The 20,036-nt window shown below is 34.9% G+C and overlaps 1 protein-coding gene across 1 annotated transcript in view; it reads left to right on the top strand.

Annotated features, from left to right (window-relative positions):
- The first annotated feature begins 1,210 nt into the window (after nucleotides 1-1,210).
- Nucleotides 1,211-20,036, top strand: part of LOC128218064 (pyrokinin-1 receptor-like) — a 32,360-nt gene continuing 13,534 nt past the window's right edge. The window contains exons 1-3 of the mRNA XM_052925588.1: nucleotides 1,211-1,691; nucleotides 18,921-19,024; nucleotides 19,170-19,304. Of these exons, the coding sequence (XP_052781548.1) occupies nucleotides 1,337-1,691; nucleotides 18,921-19,024; nucleotides 19,170-19,304 (594 nt within the window). The 5' untranslated portion in view covers nucleotides 1,211-1,336. The remainder of the gene's footprint in view (nucleotides 1,692-18,920; nucleotides 19,025-19,169; nucleotides 19,305-20,036) is intronic.

Below are 20,036 nucleotides of genomic sequence, written 5' to 3'. Positions count from 1 at the left end.
ATTTTCAGTTAAAATCCATTGTATGATAGGTTCGACTTTGATTTTCGGACATTTTATCCTAAACTTTGAAATGAACTATGATATAAAGTTGCAGTCATGTGAAACAAGATATGATACTATCTTTCTGCGAGTTGGTCAGTTTGTATCCAAGTTATTTATCCTAAACATTTAATCCATTATAATGTAACACCAGCTTTGAATGTTTTGTTAAATGAACGCATGATCGTGTTTCTACATCCAACTTTAGGTTAAAAGTACACAAGAAATAGGTTTGAAGACATCAAGTTTAAAATATTATTTTCAAATTAGTTTATCAGTCGTCGCTTTAACTCCGAACTTTTTTAAGTGTTTCGGGGCCATATGTAGATATATTTATCACTGTTATAGACTTGTCTGCTGCTGACGGCTTTAAGTCCTAGATTAGCCAATAAAGACCGGTAGTCTGCGTCAAGGGAAACATTTGTTTAAAGGTAAAAAGACTACAAACTGCTGAAAATCAAATGTTTTAATGTATACTTATTTCCAAGGCTGCGCATGTTGATATCTTCAAATTAAAACCTTTATAATGTATGTAAATTACACTGAACTTATAAGGTGTTTCTGAGGCTGATTTGTTTGGTTGCGTTTTTTTCTCATTTTTGCCATTTCGTCGATTGTGCGAAAATCATTACTTGGCGAAATCGAAAAAGCAACCCAAGTGAAAGTACGACAATCTGGATGGGCACAATTGCGAAAATGTGTCAAGTGGTAGGGTGAAAATGCGCCACATAAACATTTCGCTTTTACATTCGGCCACTTAGCACATTTTCGCTCCGCTAAGCAGTGTTGCATTTTCGGCCAATTATTCATTATAAATATATAGAAAAATATTAATAGAAAGTAGAGATAGAGATAGCAGAAAAAAATCATTTTTTATTATGAATATGATATTGCGAAAATGCAACACTGCTAAAATAGATTATATATATTTGAATTATAAAACGGGACAGGCGGACAGACAGACAGTCAAACAGATAGACAGACAACGTGATCATTAGCGGTTGCAGACCGACGGTTCAAATAAATTGATGTTAAGGGCCATGATCTTGTGCTTGTAAATAACAAATTTAACAGCAAGTTTCTTACTTATATGAAAATGTGGATTGTTGTTAGCTTTACGCATAAGCTAAGCTGATATAGGAGTGCAGGAATGAAGCAAGCCATCGAAAAATACCAGGCGAAGAGTTTTAAGCGTGTATCATAATTAAATCGCTGCTGTAAATCTTAACAGAGAACAGTGGATATTGGGAAGCTTAAATCTCACCAACACTCTTGAAATCGACGCGGATAAAGCTGGATGGTAATGGAAGTTGTCACCGAACAAAACGATACACTGTCAGGGGGTGAAGGATATGGTGGATTGCTTACAAATGGGACTACTTTGGCAAATTGGACAAGGAGGGCACCACCCTCAACGCCAATGTACATTATGATCTCGGCGACGGTCCTGTATTCGGTGATATTTCTGGTGGGTGTTCTTGGCAACCTGCTCGTGGTGCTCGTGATCACGTGCAGCCGGCGGATGAAGACGGCGGTGAATGTTTATCTTGTGAACCTGTGCGTGGCCGACCTTCTGGTTATCATAATATGCATGCCAACCGCTCTCGTGGACCTATTCGCTAAGGAGGTTTGGTACTTCGGACCCGTGCTATGTAAGTGGTCTAAGCTTATACATTGTTTAAAAGGTGTAGAATGTATATTCAGAATTCATTGCTTACATTTTTTTGTAAGAATATGTGGATTGGAGATGTTTGTTATTAATCCGAAATTATCATGATATAAAATAAAAAGCTTTTCTGATGTATGTTACAAAGCTTAGTATACAATAAATTAAGAAAGAAAACACAATTTAATAATGAGTGGCCAGATGCATAATAAATGTTTACGTCACAACAACATAATATAAAGGGAGATGTAGACCAAAATCAATTCTTGACAAGCTCACAGGTATCCGAAATAGTGTTGCTTAGTTTAGCAAACATTTCCAAGCTATACCAGGACCATGGTAAAATTACCAACTCACCAAATATGCAAATACAGCTGAAGGGCATGTCAAAAAAGATGATTAACACAAAATAAAATAACAAATACCAATGGTTAAAATTAAATAAACACATCTGCAATATACAAATTAACAAAACCATTTATACATAACAATCGGTGATGACATGTTTCCGACATCAATAATATAATTCGGATAAAAAATATTGCCAACTAAAAACAGAATAAAAACCGGTATGTTTATTGGTAAAGCCATATGTTACTCGTGGACAAAAATAGGATAATCAATGATTTCAATGCAAGATTGTTATTTATATTCCAAAAGATATATTTTACGATAGGACTTAGCCACGTATGAAATGTTAACTTTATGTACGCACATTCATGTTGTTCTGTGTTTTATACTAATGTTCATACCCCTGTGTTGTTCTGTGTCTTATACTAATGTACAAATCCCTGTGCCGTACTGTGTTTTATAATAATGTACATATCCCTGTGTTGTTCTGTGTTTTGTACTAATGTACATACCCCTGTGCTGTACTGTGTTTTGTACTAATGTACATACCCCCGCGTTGTACTGTGTTTTATACTTATGTACATACCCCTGTGCAGTTTTGTGTTTTATACTAATGTACATACCCCCGTGCTGTACTGTGTTTTGTACTAATGTTCATACCCCCGTGTTGTACTGTGTTTTATACTTATGTACATACCCCCGTGCTGTTCTGTGTTTTATACTAATGTACATACCCCTGTGTTGTTCTGTGTTTAATAATTATGTACCCACACCTGTTCCGTTCTGTGTTTAATAATTATGTACCCACATTGTGCCGTTCTGTGTTTAATAATTATGTACCCACATTGTGCCGTTCTGTGTTTAATAATTATGTACCCACACCTGTGCCGTTCTGTGTTTAATAATTATGTACCACACCTGTTCCGTTCTGTGTTTAATAATTATGTACCACACCTGTTCCGTTCTGTGTTTAATAATTATGTACCCACATTGTACCGTTCTGTGTTTAATAATTATGTACCCACACCTGTTCCGTTCTGCGTTTAATAATTATATACCCACACCTGTTCCGTTCTGTGTTTAATAATTATGTACCCACACCTGTTCCGTTCTGTGTGCTGTTCTGTGTTTTATACAAGCCAAAAGTATTTTAATAGTTTAAATCTAATTTACAACGTCTCGAAAACGAATAACCACCCACATATCTATGAATATTTAAACTATAGAAAAACGTGTCTTGCAGCCAGAGGCAACGGTAAGGAAATCCAATTTCATTAATACATATATCACGGTGTCGTCGTTCTGTTTCTGGAGTTACATAAGACGAGGATAAAGAAACCTGTCAAGCAAAAAAATAATGTATGGCCAGTCGCTAAACTTTCCTGATTGAAAAGGATTATAAAACCTCACGCCACTTTGCTTTAAAATTACCCATAGTCATCATACCAAGTTCCGTCATGTCTCACGTGTTATTTCTTAATACGATCCTCACGTGCCGTCTATTACTACTAGGTATATTTCTTGCGTTCGCAAGCGCATTGGCGCAACATAGGCTTATGAAATATAGTTGACAATTCGTGTAAGTAGACGCTAAGCATTTCGCAGTTGTACCCGGTGTCGACAATATTTGTTGGATTTAATGTTGTTTTGAATCGTCCATAGGATATTATTTCTAATTTATTGTACTAAATAAATTTTTTATTCATTACTATATTTAAGCACTTTTCAACGTAATGTGTTATATGTTAAGAGTGCTATATAAATGTGGTATAATAAATACCGAACATATATTTAATTATCTATAGTTTGAAAATTCAAACCAGAAATTTAAACGGCAATTAGTGTTTACACTGGTGCTCCAAGGGATCTTGATCTGTTTATTATATACATTGTAATTTTACCATAAGGTATTGTAAAAACTTGTAACTATTGTAAAGCAACGTTGTTTAAACGAGAAAGCGTATCCAGTTAAAAGGTCCATCACATCAGATTTCATTTAGCATTGTCAATGATCTTATATATACATCGTAAGAATCCATTAGTTGTTCATAGTTTTAGTTTAACCCTGATATCAAACGGGTTTAACACATTAAGTTCAACTTCAAATGTTTGTTGGATATTGTGTAATATTTCGAAAATTATATATAAAAACAGTTTCGTTTGCTGCATTGAACATCGCAACTTGTTTATACATACTAGGATGCTGTCTATGATATCTAGGTGTGTATCTCACTCTTGGTTCATTATACAGTGTGCATTCCAGAAGAAAGTGTCATTCATCTAGTTAAGCTCAAACAGTGTTTAGGCGCGTGGATTGCGGTCTATTCCATCGACCCGATTCAATGAGGATCTATATCAGGGTAGCTGTATCTAATCTGTTGAGATATGGTTAGAATCTAAATCCTGATACATTTTTTGTATATTCAATCCCTACTGGATATGTCTAATCCCCTATGCCAATACTGTATAAATTATCTTGATATATCTTTGTTTTACCAATTCTTTTCCTAAAACCAGGCTTCATATAGACCTAGATAACATAGCAGGTATATGTGAATGAACACCAATTCGGTTTGTTAGAATGCTGTTCCATATCAGTCATCAGCATGTTATAAACCATTTTATAATACTTACTATCATTATAATGCCATAATTCGACCCAGTATTGTCTTATTGTCTTAGAACTTAATTTCTCTAACTCTCTGTTGATAAAGTCATATTGTGTCGTCTTTCACCGAGAAGGCATTTACAGAACTGTAAATAAACCCTTTCAACTTGATTGATTTTAACAAGACACGTACGTTTAGATGTACAATACATACATTGAAAGCTGTAACAAATGTACATGTAAAAACGATGCGTGGTTTGTAAATAAAATCGTTGGGATTGATGAAACCAGTATGCTGGCTTTTTCTAAGTTATGTTTTTGCTCTGCCTCCGGTACGTTAGCTCCGCAACCAGCTCTTTCGATGAAAATGAGCATAAAGCGTTTAAATAGCAGTTTCACCATTCAAAAAGTGTACGGCAGTCACTAGCGACTGTTATTCGATATTTACGCAACATATAAAACAATACGTAAAAGCAATTGAGAACAAAAGTTGTCTAAATGACAGTTTCGTTGGAAATCTTTTAACATTGTTGGACGGGGAAAATGACCCTGCCGGAACAATTTTCATGTTTAAAATACGAAACTGTGTTTTCCGTGAATCTTCACCATCCTTACATGGCACTACATTCCCCGAATATTAAAATGATCCTTTTTTCTTTATAATGAGGAATAAAAGTTTGTCATACTCGCTTTTGTCAACAAAACAGTGCCTCCGCTTTAGTCCGGAAGTGGCTTTCGCTCGTTGTCCTATTTCTCTTTTTGATTGTGGAGTGATTGTTTGCAGGGCGTGTCAAAGTCATTGGATTCCGGCTAGTCGTAATAGTGTTGTTTTTCTAAAAGAAATGGAAACAGTGCATATATTGTTAATACTGGTGGTTCCATGATTATTGGAGCCGTATGCTTCGTGAGGCCCCAATGCAACATTTTTGTTGATAACCTTATTTTTTATTCATACTATTGATTGCATATGTCCAATGACAAATCAAGGAAATGTCGACCAACCACCTCATAGGGCCTTGATAATGAAACCAAGTCACTGGTAAAATGCAGCTAACGATACGGACACCTTAATTTCTGGTAACAGCATGGTTTTTGCCGCTATAGTGGTAAAAGGCAGAGATATTATCGCTATAGTGGTAGAAGGCAGAAACATCATCGCTTTAGTGATAGAAAGCAGAGATATTATCGCTATAGTGATAAAAGCCAGATATATCATCGCGAATGTGATAGAAGGCAGATATATTATCACGAAAGTGATAGAAGGCAGATATATCATCGCGAAAGTGATAGAAAGCAGATATAGCATCGTTGCAGCTGCTTTAAAAAATGCTTCTTGTGAATACTTGACCTGACTTGATGTTTTGATCTAAAACGTAATACTCGATACAAGGATGGAGAAATACGACAGTACTATGATGATAATGCGATATATAATCGTGTTTTCACTATTAAACTGTCGCGTTTTCACCCTTATTATATCGTGAGATTGCGATTTTGCGAACTCTTTATAATTTATAATTAGTCAACGCAATAACTCAAGAAAATATTGATTGACCCAGGACCATGTCACTCAAGTTGAATGTTGGTTTTCGTCAGTACTTGACCAATAGACAGTACGTCAACGGCTAAGGCCACGACCAATATTTGTAGAGCGTTTTTTTACACAAAACATGGAGAACGGTTAAACCTATGACCATGGAAAAACAGAAGTTAGTTGATGTACGTGAAGTTAGCGGCCTAGCGGCCTAGCGGCCTAGCGGCCTAGCGGCCTAGCGGCCTAGCGGCGTGAAGTTAGCGGCCTAGCGGCCTAGCGGCCTAGCGGCCTAGCGGCGTGAAGTTAGCGGCCTAGCGGCCTAGCGGCCTAGCGGCGTGAAGTTAGCGGCCTGGCGGCCTAGCGGCCTAGCGGCGTGAAGTTGGCGGCCTAGCGGCCTGGCGGCCTAATTATTTTTTCTATTTCCAAGCAATTGTTAATGCGTTTTTTTTAAAACAATGATAAATCAAGGTTTTTTATTCATATAGTTACATAGCGGCCTTAAATTGTTATATATTCAGAATATTTTTCTTTACCCTTTATTCTTAAACAATTTTAAATTAACTGTTTTATGCACAAATAATCACTCTGAAGCGTTTTTCAAACTTTATTCAAAAAAGTCGATCAAGCACTTCAGTGACTTAGCGGCATAGAATCCTGAAATTAGCGGCCTAGCGGCCTAGCGGCCTAAATTGAATCCTATTTCAAAGCATGTATACATGCATTTTCTTCTAAAACAATAACATTTTAACTGTTTATGCACAAATTAGCACATTGAAGCGATTATCAACAGTTTTTTCCCAAAAACGTCGATAAAGCAGTCAGCTATTTCAAAGCATTAAACATGCCCGTTCTTCTTAATCAATGATATATTAACTGTTTATATGCACAAATTATCACTCTGAAGCGTTTTTCAACTTTTTTTCAAAAAAGTCGATCGAGCACTTCAGCGGCCTAGCGGCCTAGCGGCCTAGCGGCGTGAAGTTAGCGGCCTGGCGGCCTAGCGGCCTAGCGGCCTAAAATGGTTTCCTATTTCAAAGCATGTATACATGCATTTTCTTCTTAAACAATGACATATTAACTGTTTTTATGCACAAATTAACACTTTGAAGCTATTAGCGATTATCAACAGGTTTTTTTTTCAAAAGCGTCGATAAAGCAGTCATCTATTTCAAAGCATTAAACATGCATGTTCTTCTAAAACAATGATATATTTATTGTTTTTATGCACAACTTATCACTCTGAAGCGTTTTTCAACTTTTTAAAAAAAAGTCGATCAAGCACTTCAGCGGCCTAGCGGCCTAGCGGCGTGAAGTTAGCGGCCTACTGGCCTAGCGGCCTGGCGGCCTAAAATGCTATCTTATTTCAAAGCATGACTACATGCATTTTTTCTAAAAAAATGATATGTTAACTGTTTTTATGCACAGACTATCACTCTGAGGCGATTATCAACATATTTTTGAGAAGGATAGGCATGTATGCTGACTGCTTAATCGACTTTTTTGAAAAAAAAAATATGTTGATTATCGCTAATAGCTTCAAAGTGTTAATTTGTGCATTCAAACAGTTAATATGTCATTGTTTTAGAAGAAAATGCATGTATACATGCTTTGAAATAGGAAACCATTTTAGGCCGCCAGGCCGCTAACTTCACGCCGCTAGGCCGCTAGGCCGCTGAAGTGCTCGATCAACTTTTTTGAAAAATAATTGAAAAACGCTTCAGAGTGATAACTTGTGCATAAAAAACAATAAATACATCATTGTATTAGAAGAACAGGCATGTTTAATGCTTTGAAATAGCTGACTGCTTTATCGACGCTTTTAAAAAAAATGTTGATAATCGCTAATAGCTTCAAAGTGTTAATTTGTGCATAAAAACAGTTAATATGTCATTGTTTTAGAAGAAAATGCATGTATACATGCTTTGAAATAGGATACTATTTTAGGCCGCTAGGCCGCTAGGCCGCCAGGCCGCTAACTTCACGCCGCTAGGCCGCTAGGCCGCTAGGCCGCTGAAGTGCTCGATCGACTTTTTTGAAAAAAGTTGAAAAACGCTTCAGAGTGATAATTTGTGCATATAAACAGTAAATATATCATTGTTTTAGAAGATCAGGCATGTTTAATGCTTTGAAATAGCTGACTGCTTTATCGACGCTTTAAAAAAAAAAATGTTGATAATCGCTAATTGCTTCAAAGTGTTAATTTGTGCATAAAAACAGTTAATATGTCATTGTTTTAGAAGAAAATGCATGTATACATGCTTTGAAATAGGATACCATTTTAGGCCGCTAGGCCGCCAGGCCGCTTACTTCACGCCGCTAGGCCGCTAGGTCGCTAGGCCGCTGAAGTGCTCGATCGACTTTTTTTGAAAAAATGTTGAAAAACGCTTCAGAGTGATAATTTGTGCATATAAACAGTTAATATGTCATTGTTTTAGAAGAAAATGCATGTATACATGCTTTGAAATAGGATACCATTTTAGGCCGCAAGGCCGCTAGGCCGCCAGGCCGCTAACTTCACGCCGCTAGGCCGCTAGGCCGCCAGGCCGCTAGGCCGCTGAAGTGCTCGATCGACTTTTTTGAAAAAAAGTTGAAAAACGCTTCAGAGTGATAATTTGTGCATATAAACAGTAAATATATCATTGATTAAGAAGATCAGGCATGTTTAATGCTTTGAAATAGCTGACTGCTTAATCGACTTTTTTGAAAAAAAAAGATGTTGATTATCGATAATAGCTTCAAAGTGTTAATTTGTGCATTCAAACAGTTAATATGTCATTGTTTTAGAAGAAAATGCATGTATACATGCTTTGAAATAGGAAACCATTTTAGGCCGCTAGGCCGCCAGGCCGCTAGGCCGCTAACTTCACGCCGCTAGGCCGCTGAAGTGCTCGATCAACTTTTTTTTGAAAAAAAATAAAAAAAAAGCTTTAGAGTGATAAATTATGCATAAAACAGTAAATATATCATTGTTTTAGAAGATCAGGCATGTTTAATGCTTTGAAATAGCTGACTGCTTTATCGACACTTTTAAAAAAAATTATTGATAATCGCTAATAGCTTCAAAGTGTTAATTTGTGCATAAAAACAGTTAATATGTCATTGTTTTAGAAGAAAATGCATGTATACATGCTTTGAAATAGGATACCATTTTAGGCCGCTAGGCCGCTAGGCCGCCAGGCCGCTAACTTCACGCCGCTAGGCCGCTAGGCCGCTAGGCCGCTGAAGTGCTCGATCGACTTTTTTGAAAAAAAGTTGAAAAACGCTTCAGAGTGATAATTTGTGCATATAAACAGTTAATATATCATTGATTAAGAAGAACAGGCATGTTTAATGCTTTGAAATAGCTGACTGCTTTATCGACGTTTTTGGAGAAAAACTGTTGATAATCGCTTCAATGTGTTAATTTGTGCATAAAAACAGTTAAAATGTTATTGTTTTAGAAGAAAATGCATGTATACATGCTTTGAAATAGGATTCAATTTAGGCCGCTAGGCCGCTAATTTCAGGATTCTATGCCGCTAAGTCGCTGAAGTGCTTGATCGACTTTTTTGAAAAAAGTTTGAAAAACGCTTCAGAGTGATAATTTGTGCATAAAACAGTTAATTTAAAATTGTTTTAGAATAAAAGGTAAAGAAAAATATTCTGAATATATAACAATTTAAGGCCGCTATGTAACTATATGAATAAAAACCTTGATTTATCATTGTTTTAAAAAAAACGCATTAACAATTGCTTGGAAATAGAAAAAAAATTAGGCCGCTAGGCCGCTAGGCCGCCAACTTCACGCCGCTAGGCCGCTAGGCCGCCAGGCCGCTAACTTCACGCCGCTAGGCCGCTAGGCCGCTAGGCCGCTAACTTCACGCTGCTAGGCCGCTAGGCCGCTAACTTCACGTACATAGTTAGTTGACCTATCCCAGAAGATCAACCTGGTTTGTATTTAATGTCAGAAGCTAGAATATCAAGGCTGTGGTCAATAGTCTTAGAATAAAACCATGAGCTCATTTTTTACATGTGTCTGAAGCAGGGCTCAGCACCGCGCTTAACTAACATTTCTTGCTTTCGGAGGCGTTCAAATTTTTACAATTAATTTAGTTTCAATTTGGTCTGTCAGAAATGCACGCACACGTTGCACGTAATATGCCTGGAACTTATTTCAATTCGGCACGCACGTTAGAAAGAAATAATGTCCCAGCATTGCATGTTCTGAAGGTCACATATGTACGTGTGAAAACATGCAATTCCCAAATCATTTCCTTCGAAGAACACGTGAAAACGAATTGATATCGAGGAAACATGTATCATGAATAGACACATATAGAAAAGATAATAGAGAATAAAACGTCTGCTGTTTACGCATCGCACATGGCAAAATAATTGAGCAATTAATTCATAGTTTTCAACTCCATTGGGAAGAGAAGTCTTCTATACATCAGGCAGTCTACGACAAACAATATTCGAAAATCAACCCATTTCAAACCACGTCTCGTTTTCATCCTATGTTTAATGGAGCAAGAAACATTTACCGTATGAACTGGAATCACCGAGTACACTGTCATGTTATAAATGCTGCTCAAAACCCAGTACGTATTCCAGAAAAGTTAATTTTATTCCAAAATGTGACATTCTCACGCATAATATGGAAAAGAGCAATACGATGGAAGTGGTTATCATAATCGATTGTTCATGAAGTGACAAATTTATTTCAATAAACTCTTCTCATCTTCGTGTCTTTGATGGGAAAATACTTTATGGAAGGGAAAAATGGGCTAATGAAATATAGGAATGCATTGAACGTTTATTTTAAGGATAAGTCCACATTATATCATGACAAATTGACGTACCAAAATTGTTTTACATCATTAGTTTATTCTCAGCGCTAAACTAATACCAATTATAACGTATAACTAAGAGCAATGATTGATATTCCTCCGGCATTTCGTTTTTATGGGTGTTTATCAAAAATAAATTAGAGGAAGATATCTTTTATTTAGTCTTATACAAGTAAGTGCACGGTCTTAATAAATTCTATAGATTATACATTCTTTACCTGTGGTTGTTGGGAACCTGGAACTAGTTCTCGTCCAATACCGTTGTTTAGACGTTAATTACTACACGTGTCGGTGCAGAGGTGCCAAAAAGGAGTTCAAAAGGAGTGGTAGAAAAGGCACTTTTCGTCGGTCGAAGGGGAAGAGTATTCGTCTCTTCTATGCCCGCTTGTGTTCATCCAAACCTGAGCGAGGCTGTTAAAGGGAAACACTCGAAAATACAACGAGCTTTGGAGCGTTCGTGTGTTGATTACCCGTCATCTTCACAATGCTTACATACTAATACTCATATTGCCGCTGAGTGGACTGACTCTAACTAGAACATTTTAATTGAACAACACGCGTTCTTAACAAAAAATATCATACTGCGTAAGCGATAATCCAACAAATGCGTTTATATATATTATTGATAGTTACAATATTGTTCTCAATAACAGAATATACAACAGACCATATAAATCCAGTATGTGTATACCACGTGATAAATTACGTCACAAATACTACGTCGGAAGGCAATATTTTGCTTCGAAAAATACTTAAAACAAAGATAACTTTTCTTTTCCCTCACCATTTTAAACAAAACAAGGTACAGTCTATGCCACTATTATTACCGGACTTTAATAAGGTGATTAGTTTCCTGAAATATACTTAAAACAAAGATAACTTTTCTTTTCCCTCACCATTTTAAACGAAACTAAGTACAGTCTATGCCACTATTATTACCTGACTTTAATAAGGTGATTAGTTTCCTGAAATACATCGACAAACCTGTTTCCAAAATAATGTTTTGACAGTATTACATCAGGCGGCGGTTTTGTGAAATTAGCTTTGTCGAAATGTTCTAAGCAAATTAACTCTCAATCAAACTTGAGTAAAAATCCGAATGCAGGGCTCTGTAAGCGGTGTACACAGTGTAGTGTTTCATTTAAAACATGTATGGGGAAAATATAGTAAAGTTATCTTTGTTTAAAGTCGTCATTTGAAGCAAAATATTTCCTTCTGACCTATCATATATGACGTAATCTTTATCAACGGTTGTACAATAATATAATTACGTTCTGATATTTTACAACAGAACTAAATCATCAGAGCAGGTACAGATATATATACAAATAGAAAGAAGTATTTATTTCAACTATCGCCAATACCCAATATACTTAGTTCACAAATAAGACAAAATTCAAAAACAAAATTGAAACACTTCTGGGTATGTATATTAAATGAACATACAAAACGTTCGTACAAAAGTGAAATACATTATTTTATAAGTTAGTGAGTAAGTAAGTAATAAAGTGAATTGTTTATTATTGTGACATGTGCAATTCAAACAGAGTAGTAATAACATATACATACACACATTTGCACCCGACCCGTTGGGTCTATAGGTCACCATATCTTAAGTGTAATGTAAGTACCATAAGGTATATAACATAAATTGACTAGTATCATAACAAAGTTGGTATTACAGATACAATGTGAGTTCCAAGAGCGATAGAAAATGATCAAATACCGCATTAAGAGTACATAATAGTTCTCAGGTAGGCATTTACAATATATTTAGACAGTTTCCTAGGATATGAGGACATTAGAATATATAATTTACTGTCTGTATCATTGTTGATTAATTGACGTGAAATTATTTCGTTCAGGTGTAACAAACGTAGATCACTGTAACGATTGCATTCAAAAAGAAAATGTTTCTCGTCTTAATATGATTTTGCTGGCATATTCAGCAAATGCTCAGACCCAGTGGTTCCCCAATATAACGTCCAGTTTCCACTCTCAATGGCAAAATTCCAGTTTGTAATTGACAAAGTAATGATCTTTCGTTCTTTTTCAGGTTAAGGCTTATGCAATCCTCTAATTTAAATGACGTTTTGAAGAGTCTATATGTTCATAGTTAAGGGACGTGTTCGATTTCTCTCTTTCATACATTTGCATAATGGGAATGTATTAAATCTTTTGCCTGGGGTAAATTCACAGCTGATTTATTGTCGAACGTAGTTGAAAGTCCAACCGCATAGAATATTTCCTTTATTTCTATTAATTTCTTATAACTAGTTTATCGCTATTGCGTATGTAGTGTTCAAAATATTCGTAATGAGTGTCAAATAGTATACACTACGGATTTATGTTTTGGACAAATTTGCCTTTACATGTGAAGTCGAAAAAAGTTGGCCCTGTATATTTCTTTACAAACACACACAACATGGTTTTACTGCGGGCTCTTATCACACCCTCTGCCATCTCTGTATATGATAATATAAGTATAGTGTTCAGTAATTAATACGATTTTGATATGAGAACACATACAACTATGTATGAGTGTCGACGTTGTAGCTCCTCATTACCCCCGTAATATGTTCCATTAAGTAACACATGCCACTGGACTTGACTTTTGGTAGAGCAGATACGTGGGTGGAAATATCCCTCATATATGAATGTTTTTAATAACAATCATACATTATTATTTTTATACGTCTACTTTTTTGTTCTCACCATCGCTGACCACTACTTCTAACAAAGATCATATACTGTTTATTCAAAAAGCTCAGACGCGCTTATGTTTTAAGGTTGCTTCTTTGCAGACTCACAATGCATTTAAAGCCTAAATGCCACTCAGGATTAATTAATTTAAGATCAAGATAAAGGTGAGTAAATAACTAGAATAGAGTCTTAAATGATGTCTGATAAATTCCCGAGGTCCACACAATGCTTTAGTAAAAAAAAAAGGAAAAAAAAGAAAAGTCCAAATTGGATCATCGACAGTACCTACGCAGACGCCGGAATAGAATGGAGAAGTAACTAGAGAATAACAAGATTTTCAAATGAAATTTCTGAAAAAAGAAAATAGCTCCTGTTTTTTTTTAAATACATGTGATGCAAAATGAAAAATCGCAGATTGATACTCGATTATGCTTTTTGTAAATGGACTTTTTGTGTTTCACGAAATAAAGTGCGGCAAATAATGAGTGTTAGAACTATGATATCAAAAGCTTGAACCATTTAGCAAATATTGATATTTGCTAAAATTTTGTTTTTGTAGACTATAATTTTCATATAAGTGTAAACTGCTTTATATTTGCATAATTGGTAGATTGAAATTATCACGTGATGAAATCAATGTATGCTTAACATGTCAAAATTCTTACCTTAAAGCTGCACTCTCACAGATTGATCGTTTTGACAACTTTTTTTATTTTTTGTCTTGGAAGGAGCAGTATTTTGCGTAAATATCTGCAAACCAGTGATAACAGACTGCTGACAAAAGATCAGATCGCAGATTTCGTATTTCAGTTCCGGAATTGATGTTTTATGCATTTTTCTTAAACCGTTAGTAAGCCATAATACATTAAATATGGAACGAAAATATGAAAATCTTCGATCTGATCTTTTGTCAGCAGTCTTTCGTCACTAATTCAAAAACAAAAAGTAAAAAAGCTGGAAAAACGGTAAATCTTTGAGAGTGCAGCTTTAATGAAAGTCCTGGTGGTTTAATGATTCAGCTGTCAAACAAAATTTGTTAATTTTTCTTGACTTTACCGGCATGGGTTCGCTACCCAACATACCTTTTTATACTATTACTATATTTTTTTCTGCAATTTCGACATCATAAAGTAAAATAATGATGAAATAAGTGTTTTATGGTGCATAACCGTGAAAACTATTTAAACTCATATCGTCTTGGTTAAAATGCAAATCATAAATATATATATAGCAACATAGGATGTGTAGGTATTGAAAGGTCACGTGATATGCAAATTTTGAAATGACTTTGTGCGCGCTAAATTTAGACGATACTAAAAGTTTCGAAACTTTCGGTTTTGTTGCATTTTGTAATTTGTAATTATTGTAAATGCAGTATTGAGAGGTTGAAAATGTAAACAAAGTTAAGAAAAGTCATTTGGGTATACATACACAAAAATAAGTTAACATTACTAACACATAATGGTACTTGAATCTGATATTTTCCACCATATAACATAGCGATTCATACAAAACGCTCATGCCATACATTTGACTCGGCTGAAACATTTCATAAATAGCCCCATTCAACATTGTACGAAGGTTTTTTTTCAAGAACATGTGACAATGTTATGCTTGTCATTTCAAGAATTGAACGTAGCCACAATGGTAATTATGAACACATTTGCCGTTAATTAGTACCACTTTATCCCGTTTCTAGAGAGTATTGAAATACCTCACATGTTTCAACGTCTCCTACAATAAAACCACCAAAAATTTCTACAGCTGAAAGCTGTCCGCTACTTGTATAATTTGATAATGGATTCATATGATCATAGAACAGAACAGAACAGAACACAAGTTTATTTCCACACATAACATCACACATATATACATCAATGAAGTAGACTATGATAGTCCATGATCATTTCCATTATTTAACACTTGCTTGACGGTGTATATATGTTTTTTAACTAGTTGAGATATTTTACAGTAACAAAAATAGTAGCAAATGTTAATCAAAAGAAGAATATCTTGAACTCTCAAAAGATTAAAGATTAAAATTAAAGATTAAAGAAAAGATTAAAGAAAAGATTAAATTTAATTCGTGAACCATTCTGTTTTAAAGACATTGTCTTTATATAGTTTCATTTGGAAATGTATATATCGGCAACCTATCTACACTCTTGGCCAGAACATATCTAAAGTTATTATACTTATTTTCAGATCTGTGATATTTCCTAAAGTAAAGTCTAGAAAAGCCGTAAGGGTTAGTCTTTGACAAAAGGTTGAAAATGTAGATAACTTGTAGAATTTCGCAAATTATCTTTGTCTAGATTTAAAAAAGGGTCAAATATAAATGTATGTGTCTGGCATCGTCAGCGAAGATAAACCCAGTGGACGACAAAATTACGTTTTTGCGAGGTTTCGTGCCTCATAAGCAGGCAATCTTAGCTATTGCTACATTATTTTGCGAAAAAATAACTCGTTGTTATGACTTTGCTTTATAACCCTAATTCTTGGCTAAACTTGTGTTTTTGTTGGTAACGTGAATACCTCAACTCATTTTTGCAGACGACGTCACAAATGTTACAAAGATTTTATGGTTTCGGGGGAAATGAAATTATAAAGAATAATTCTTTATCAAATTATGGCATATTTTGATTATTTTCAAATATAGCGAAATATGCTTATATCAATGAGATTTATTTATTAAACAAATTGCACGTACACTTCATGATGGGCAATACATACATTGCCTTTCTTGAATTTAAATTTATCTTTAAGGTACAATGATTAACAGCAACTATTTCTCAATGGCCAAATAACTTTCATTACAAACATACAAAAATAAAACAAAACACATCCGAGAATAAACGCCTATTACGTTCAATCAGTTTTATATCCCAAATAACACAATATTTCTTTCTATTATTAATGATAAGATGCTTATGTCTTTTTATGGTATGGTATCCAACATATGATATACGTCACGCTGTCCTGGCATCATTTAATCATTATATTAATCGAACTTTAAATGACATTGTTTAAACATTCAATGCCAAACGAGCTAATGATGATAACTTGTTTTGTATTATTTTTCTACCCAGCAAATTCTTTACCACGATAATATGCGGTCACCGAGTATCCGAAATTTGAATTATTGCGCATAATAAAGGAAACCAAAATGAACCATTCGGCCAGAAATTAACATCCCCATGATTATTAACATAATGTTTTACAAAAACTTTATGATTCTTTGTATGGTCAATTTACAAAGAATTGTATACGATCTAAACTGTTTTTCAATAAAATTATTCTATTTTGGTGTTTGCATTTTTTTGTTGGCCAATGACAATCGCGGATGTTTTAAAAATATTCTGACGAATACACCAACAATCACCAAAGTAGAGTTCATTTTCGACGAGCTACAGAAAATAGAGCAGGCTACTAGATAGACCACCTTATGTTCTGCAGATCGCAGACATTGATCTCTTAAAATAATTATACTTAAATGGAGTGTGCAAAATGCCAGACAGTATTACACAGTGGAAACAGGCTATAAAGCTTTACAAAGCATAAATCTGAAAATCAGGAATATGTCACCCTATTACCTTCTTGCACTCGTTTTAGCTTTATCGAGCGAATGTTTTCACTACGATTATAAAAAATTATAAACAAAATATAAGGTTATTTCCAGGGAACAATTTCTTCGTTTTTTTTCTGAAAAACGGGGCAGACTAACATATTTAGCTTTCAAGTATAAAAAATGCGGTATTTGTAATCAGACTATTAGTATCCGCCAATTACTCTCCATTTTGACGGGAAATCATGTTACACTCGCTGTCTATCACGACATATTCCTATAACAAACCGGGAACATTACGGCGTTTCCGTTGCGACGACGCACGTAGGAGGCCTTTTAGTACTATCAATTTTACAGTCACTTGCTTTCGCAGGCCGATAATTACGTCATTTTATTCTATTTTTATACTACATGGAACTATTTTTCAGTGACTAGAAAGCTGAAAATGCGATAGGTTATATCTGAGCAATATCAAGTTGTTTTTCCATAACGAAAACTCTGCTTGGCTGAGTTTTAAATATTGGCTAATTTCAAAACAAAAAACATATTTAAGCCAAACTTCAAATATTCTAAGGTAATTCTACTGTGGGTTGAGAACCACTCATATATGTATTCAATCGAGCTTAAATAAATAAGTATGAACTAAACTTATATAAATAATGAATATATTTTACAAACACAGTGCTTACACATGCAATCATATACTGGAATTGACGTCAACGTCATACAATGATATTTACACCTCAACTTTCATTCCTTAAATGAACTGCCTTTCGGCAATTGCGTTTATCAATCGATGAACGCAACATCTTCGGATATGTTCGGATCGCAATTCATCGCATAACAATCTACATGAAAACCATCGATCTGGTTATTGTTTGTATTGTGTCAGCAGATCCCGTAGAATATAATCAACATTTTAGAAAGTGTTGAATTATTATATTTTAAATCTCCACACACTTTGACCAGCCCAACTGTGTTCATACTCCGATAATGACATCGACCTCGCAATTCATTCCTTAATTAAAAGTGGTGATTTGTCACTAGTTTTGAATATGGAATTCAAAACACAACTCTCAGTCAGCTAGTATCGGTTTGTTTATAGGCTGGTATACAATGTTGCCTCATTCTGAACGCCTGACTTTCCCGTTGTGGTGATATATTAACCTTGGAATGTATCTATTTGAATTCTTAATACTAAATGTTACCCATGAGTAGTAACGCGGAGCACACCAGTAATTTGTTTTTCAGCTGTAAAAATCGTGTACGTGCATTTTCTTAAGTCATTGGTGTTTACAAGTAAAACGATGCAAAAACAAGTTCAAGGCCCCGTTTCAATCAAGATCGTTAAGCTTTCGATACACATGTAGCAAATGTCCAGACGTAAGCCCGTTTATGGCGTAAACTGCGTTTCATTAACAAATATATATCGTTTGAACATTATCGCATAGATTACGCCAGTACCTTTACGAGTGTACCTGTGCAGTCTTCAGCAGCTTAAGCTTCACGGCTAAGATATCTCATTAAAACGGGACCCTTGGCGTACGAATAGGTTAACAAAACAAGACTGAATTCCGAAAAAAAATGTAGGAAATATGTCGTCATTCTTTGTTTCAACATTTCAGGTAAACTCGTACCATTCATAGAGTACTCAGTGGCGAATGCTTCAATACTGACCATCTTTGCCATTTCAATAGAACGATACAAAGTCATCAAAAACCCGTTAAAGGTAAGAAATGCACCGTTCTTGTATTTTAATGTCCTATATTTAATGTATGGTGAATTTGATAATTTATATATTAGTACGTATTGTATATTGATATACCAAATAATGTGCAACCCTGGAAAACTCTTATTGACATTTTTCCTTCTAGAGTGTTGAGGATCATGCAGTCAAACTATGGCGGACCAACATCTTAATATGGATAATAGCCATGACCTTTTGTATCCCCTGGATAGAAATAATCGTTTATCGCCCAGCTCAACTTCTGGACGGCACCGAGGTTCAGGTATTTGCCGAATGTTTTTATCGCCCTATTAATATGTAGTAACCCTGAACAGGCCATTGCACGCATTCCTAACACGCCCCCAATCTCGCTATCGGTAACTACATTAAAAGGGCAATGGAGGTTAATGGCGATTTTCTTTTCAATTTTTAATGCATTTTAATGTTGAACTCATTGGAATTTACTGATCAAACCAAAACAAGCATGAATGTTTGTACAGATAAAAATAAATCAACATTTCCCAGTAAAAAAGCGCAAATATATCGCTTTTATTTTTTTCTGTACATAAATCATATACTTTGTATTGTTGTACAGTCCAATGAGTTATTATTAAACAAGTAAACTGGGTTAAACATTCAAGTTTGTTAAACTAACTTGGTTTGGTAATCCCATTCCGATCATAAAAAGATTATTCAATTTAACTTCTTACATTTACCATCGTATACGTTGGTTTAACCAAGAAGTTTGAAGTTACACCCTGTTGTGTTCAAAAACTGATTGCGAAACATTAAGATATAGTATTTTGATACAATAACATCAGGTAAACCAAGGCAAATTAACTAATTAAAGGCAAGTTGACAAATACAATATTGCTTCGCTCAGAAAATATGCACTTTAAACATATTATATACAAAGCGTGAACATATCACATACGTACAGTTAACATATCATGTACATACAGTGAACATATCACATACGTACAGTGAACATATCATGTACATACAGTGAACATAT

Source organism: Mya arenaria, chromosome 14, assembly GCF_026914265.1.
Source record: "Mya arenaria isolate MELC-2E11 chromosome 14, ASM2691426v1".
Taxonomy (NCBI): domain Eukaryota; kingdom Metazoa; phylum Mollusca; class Bivalvia; order Myida; family Myidae; genus Mya; species Mya arenaria.
This window is presented reverse-complemented; position numbering and strand designations above follow the sequence as displayed.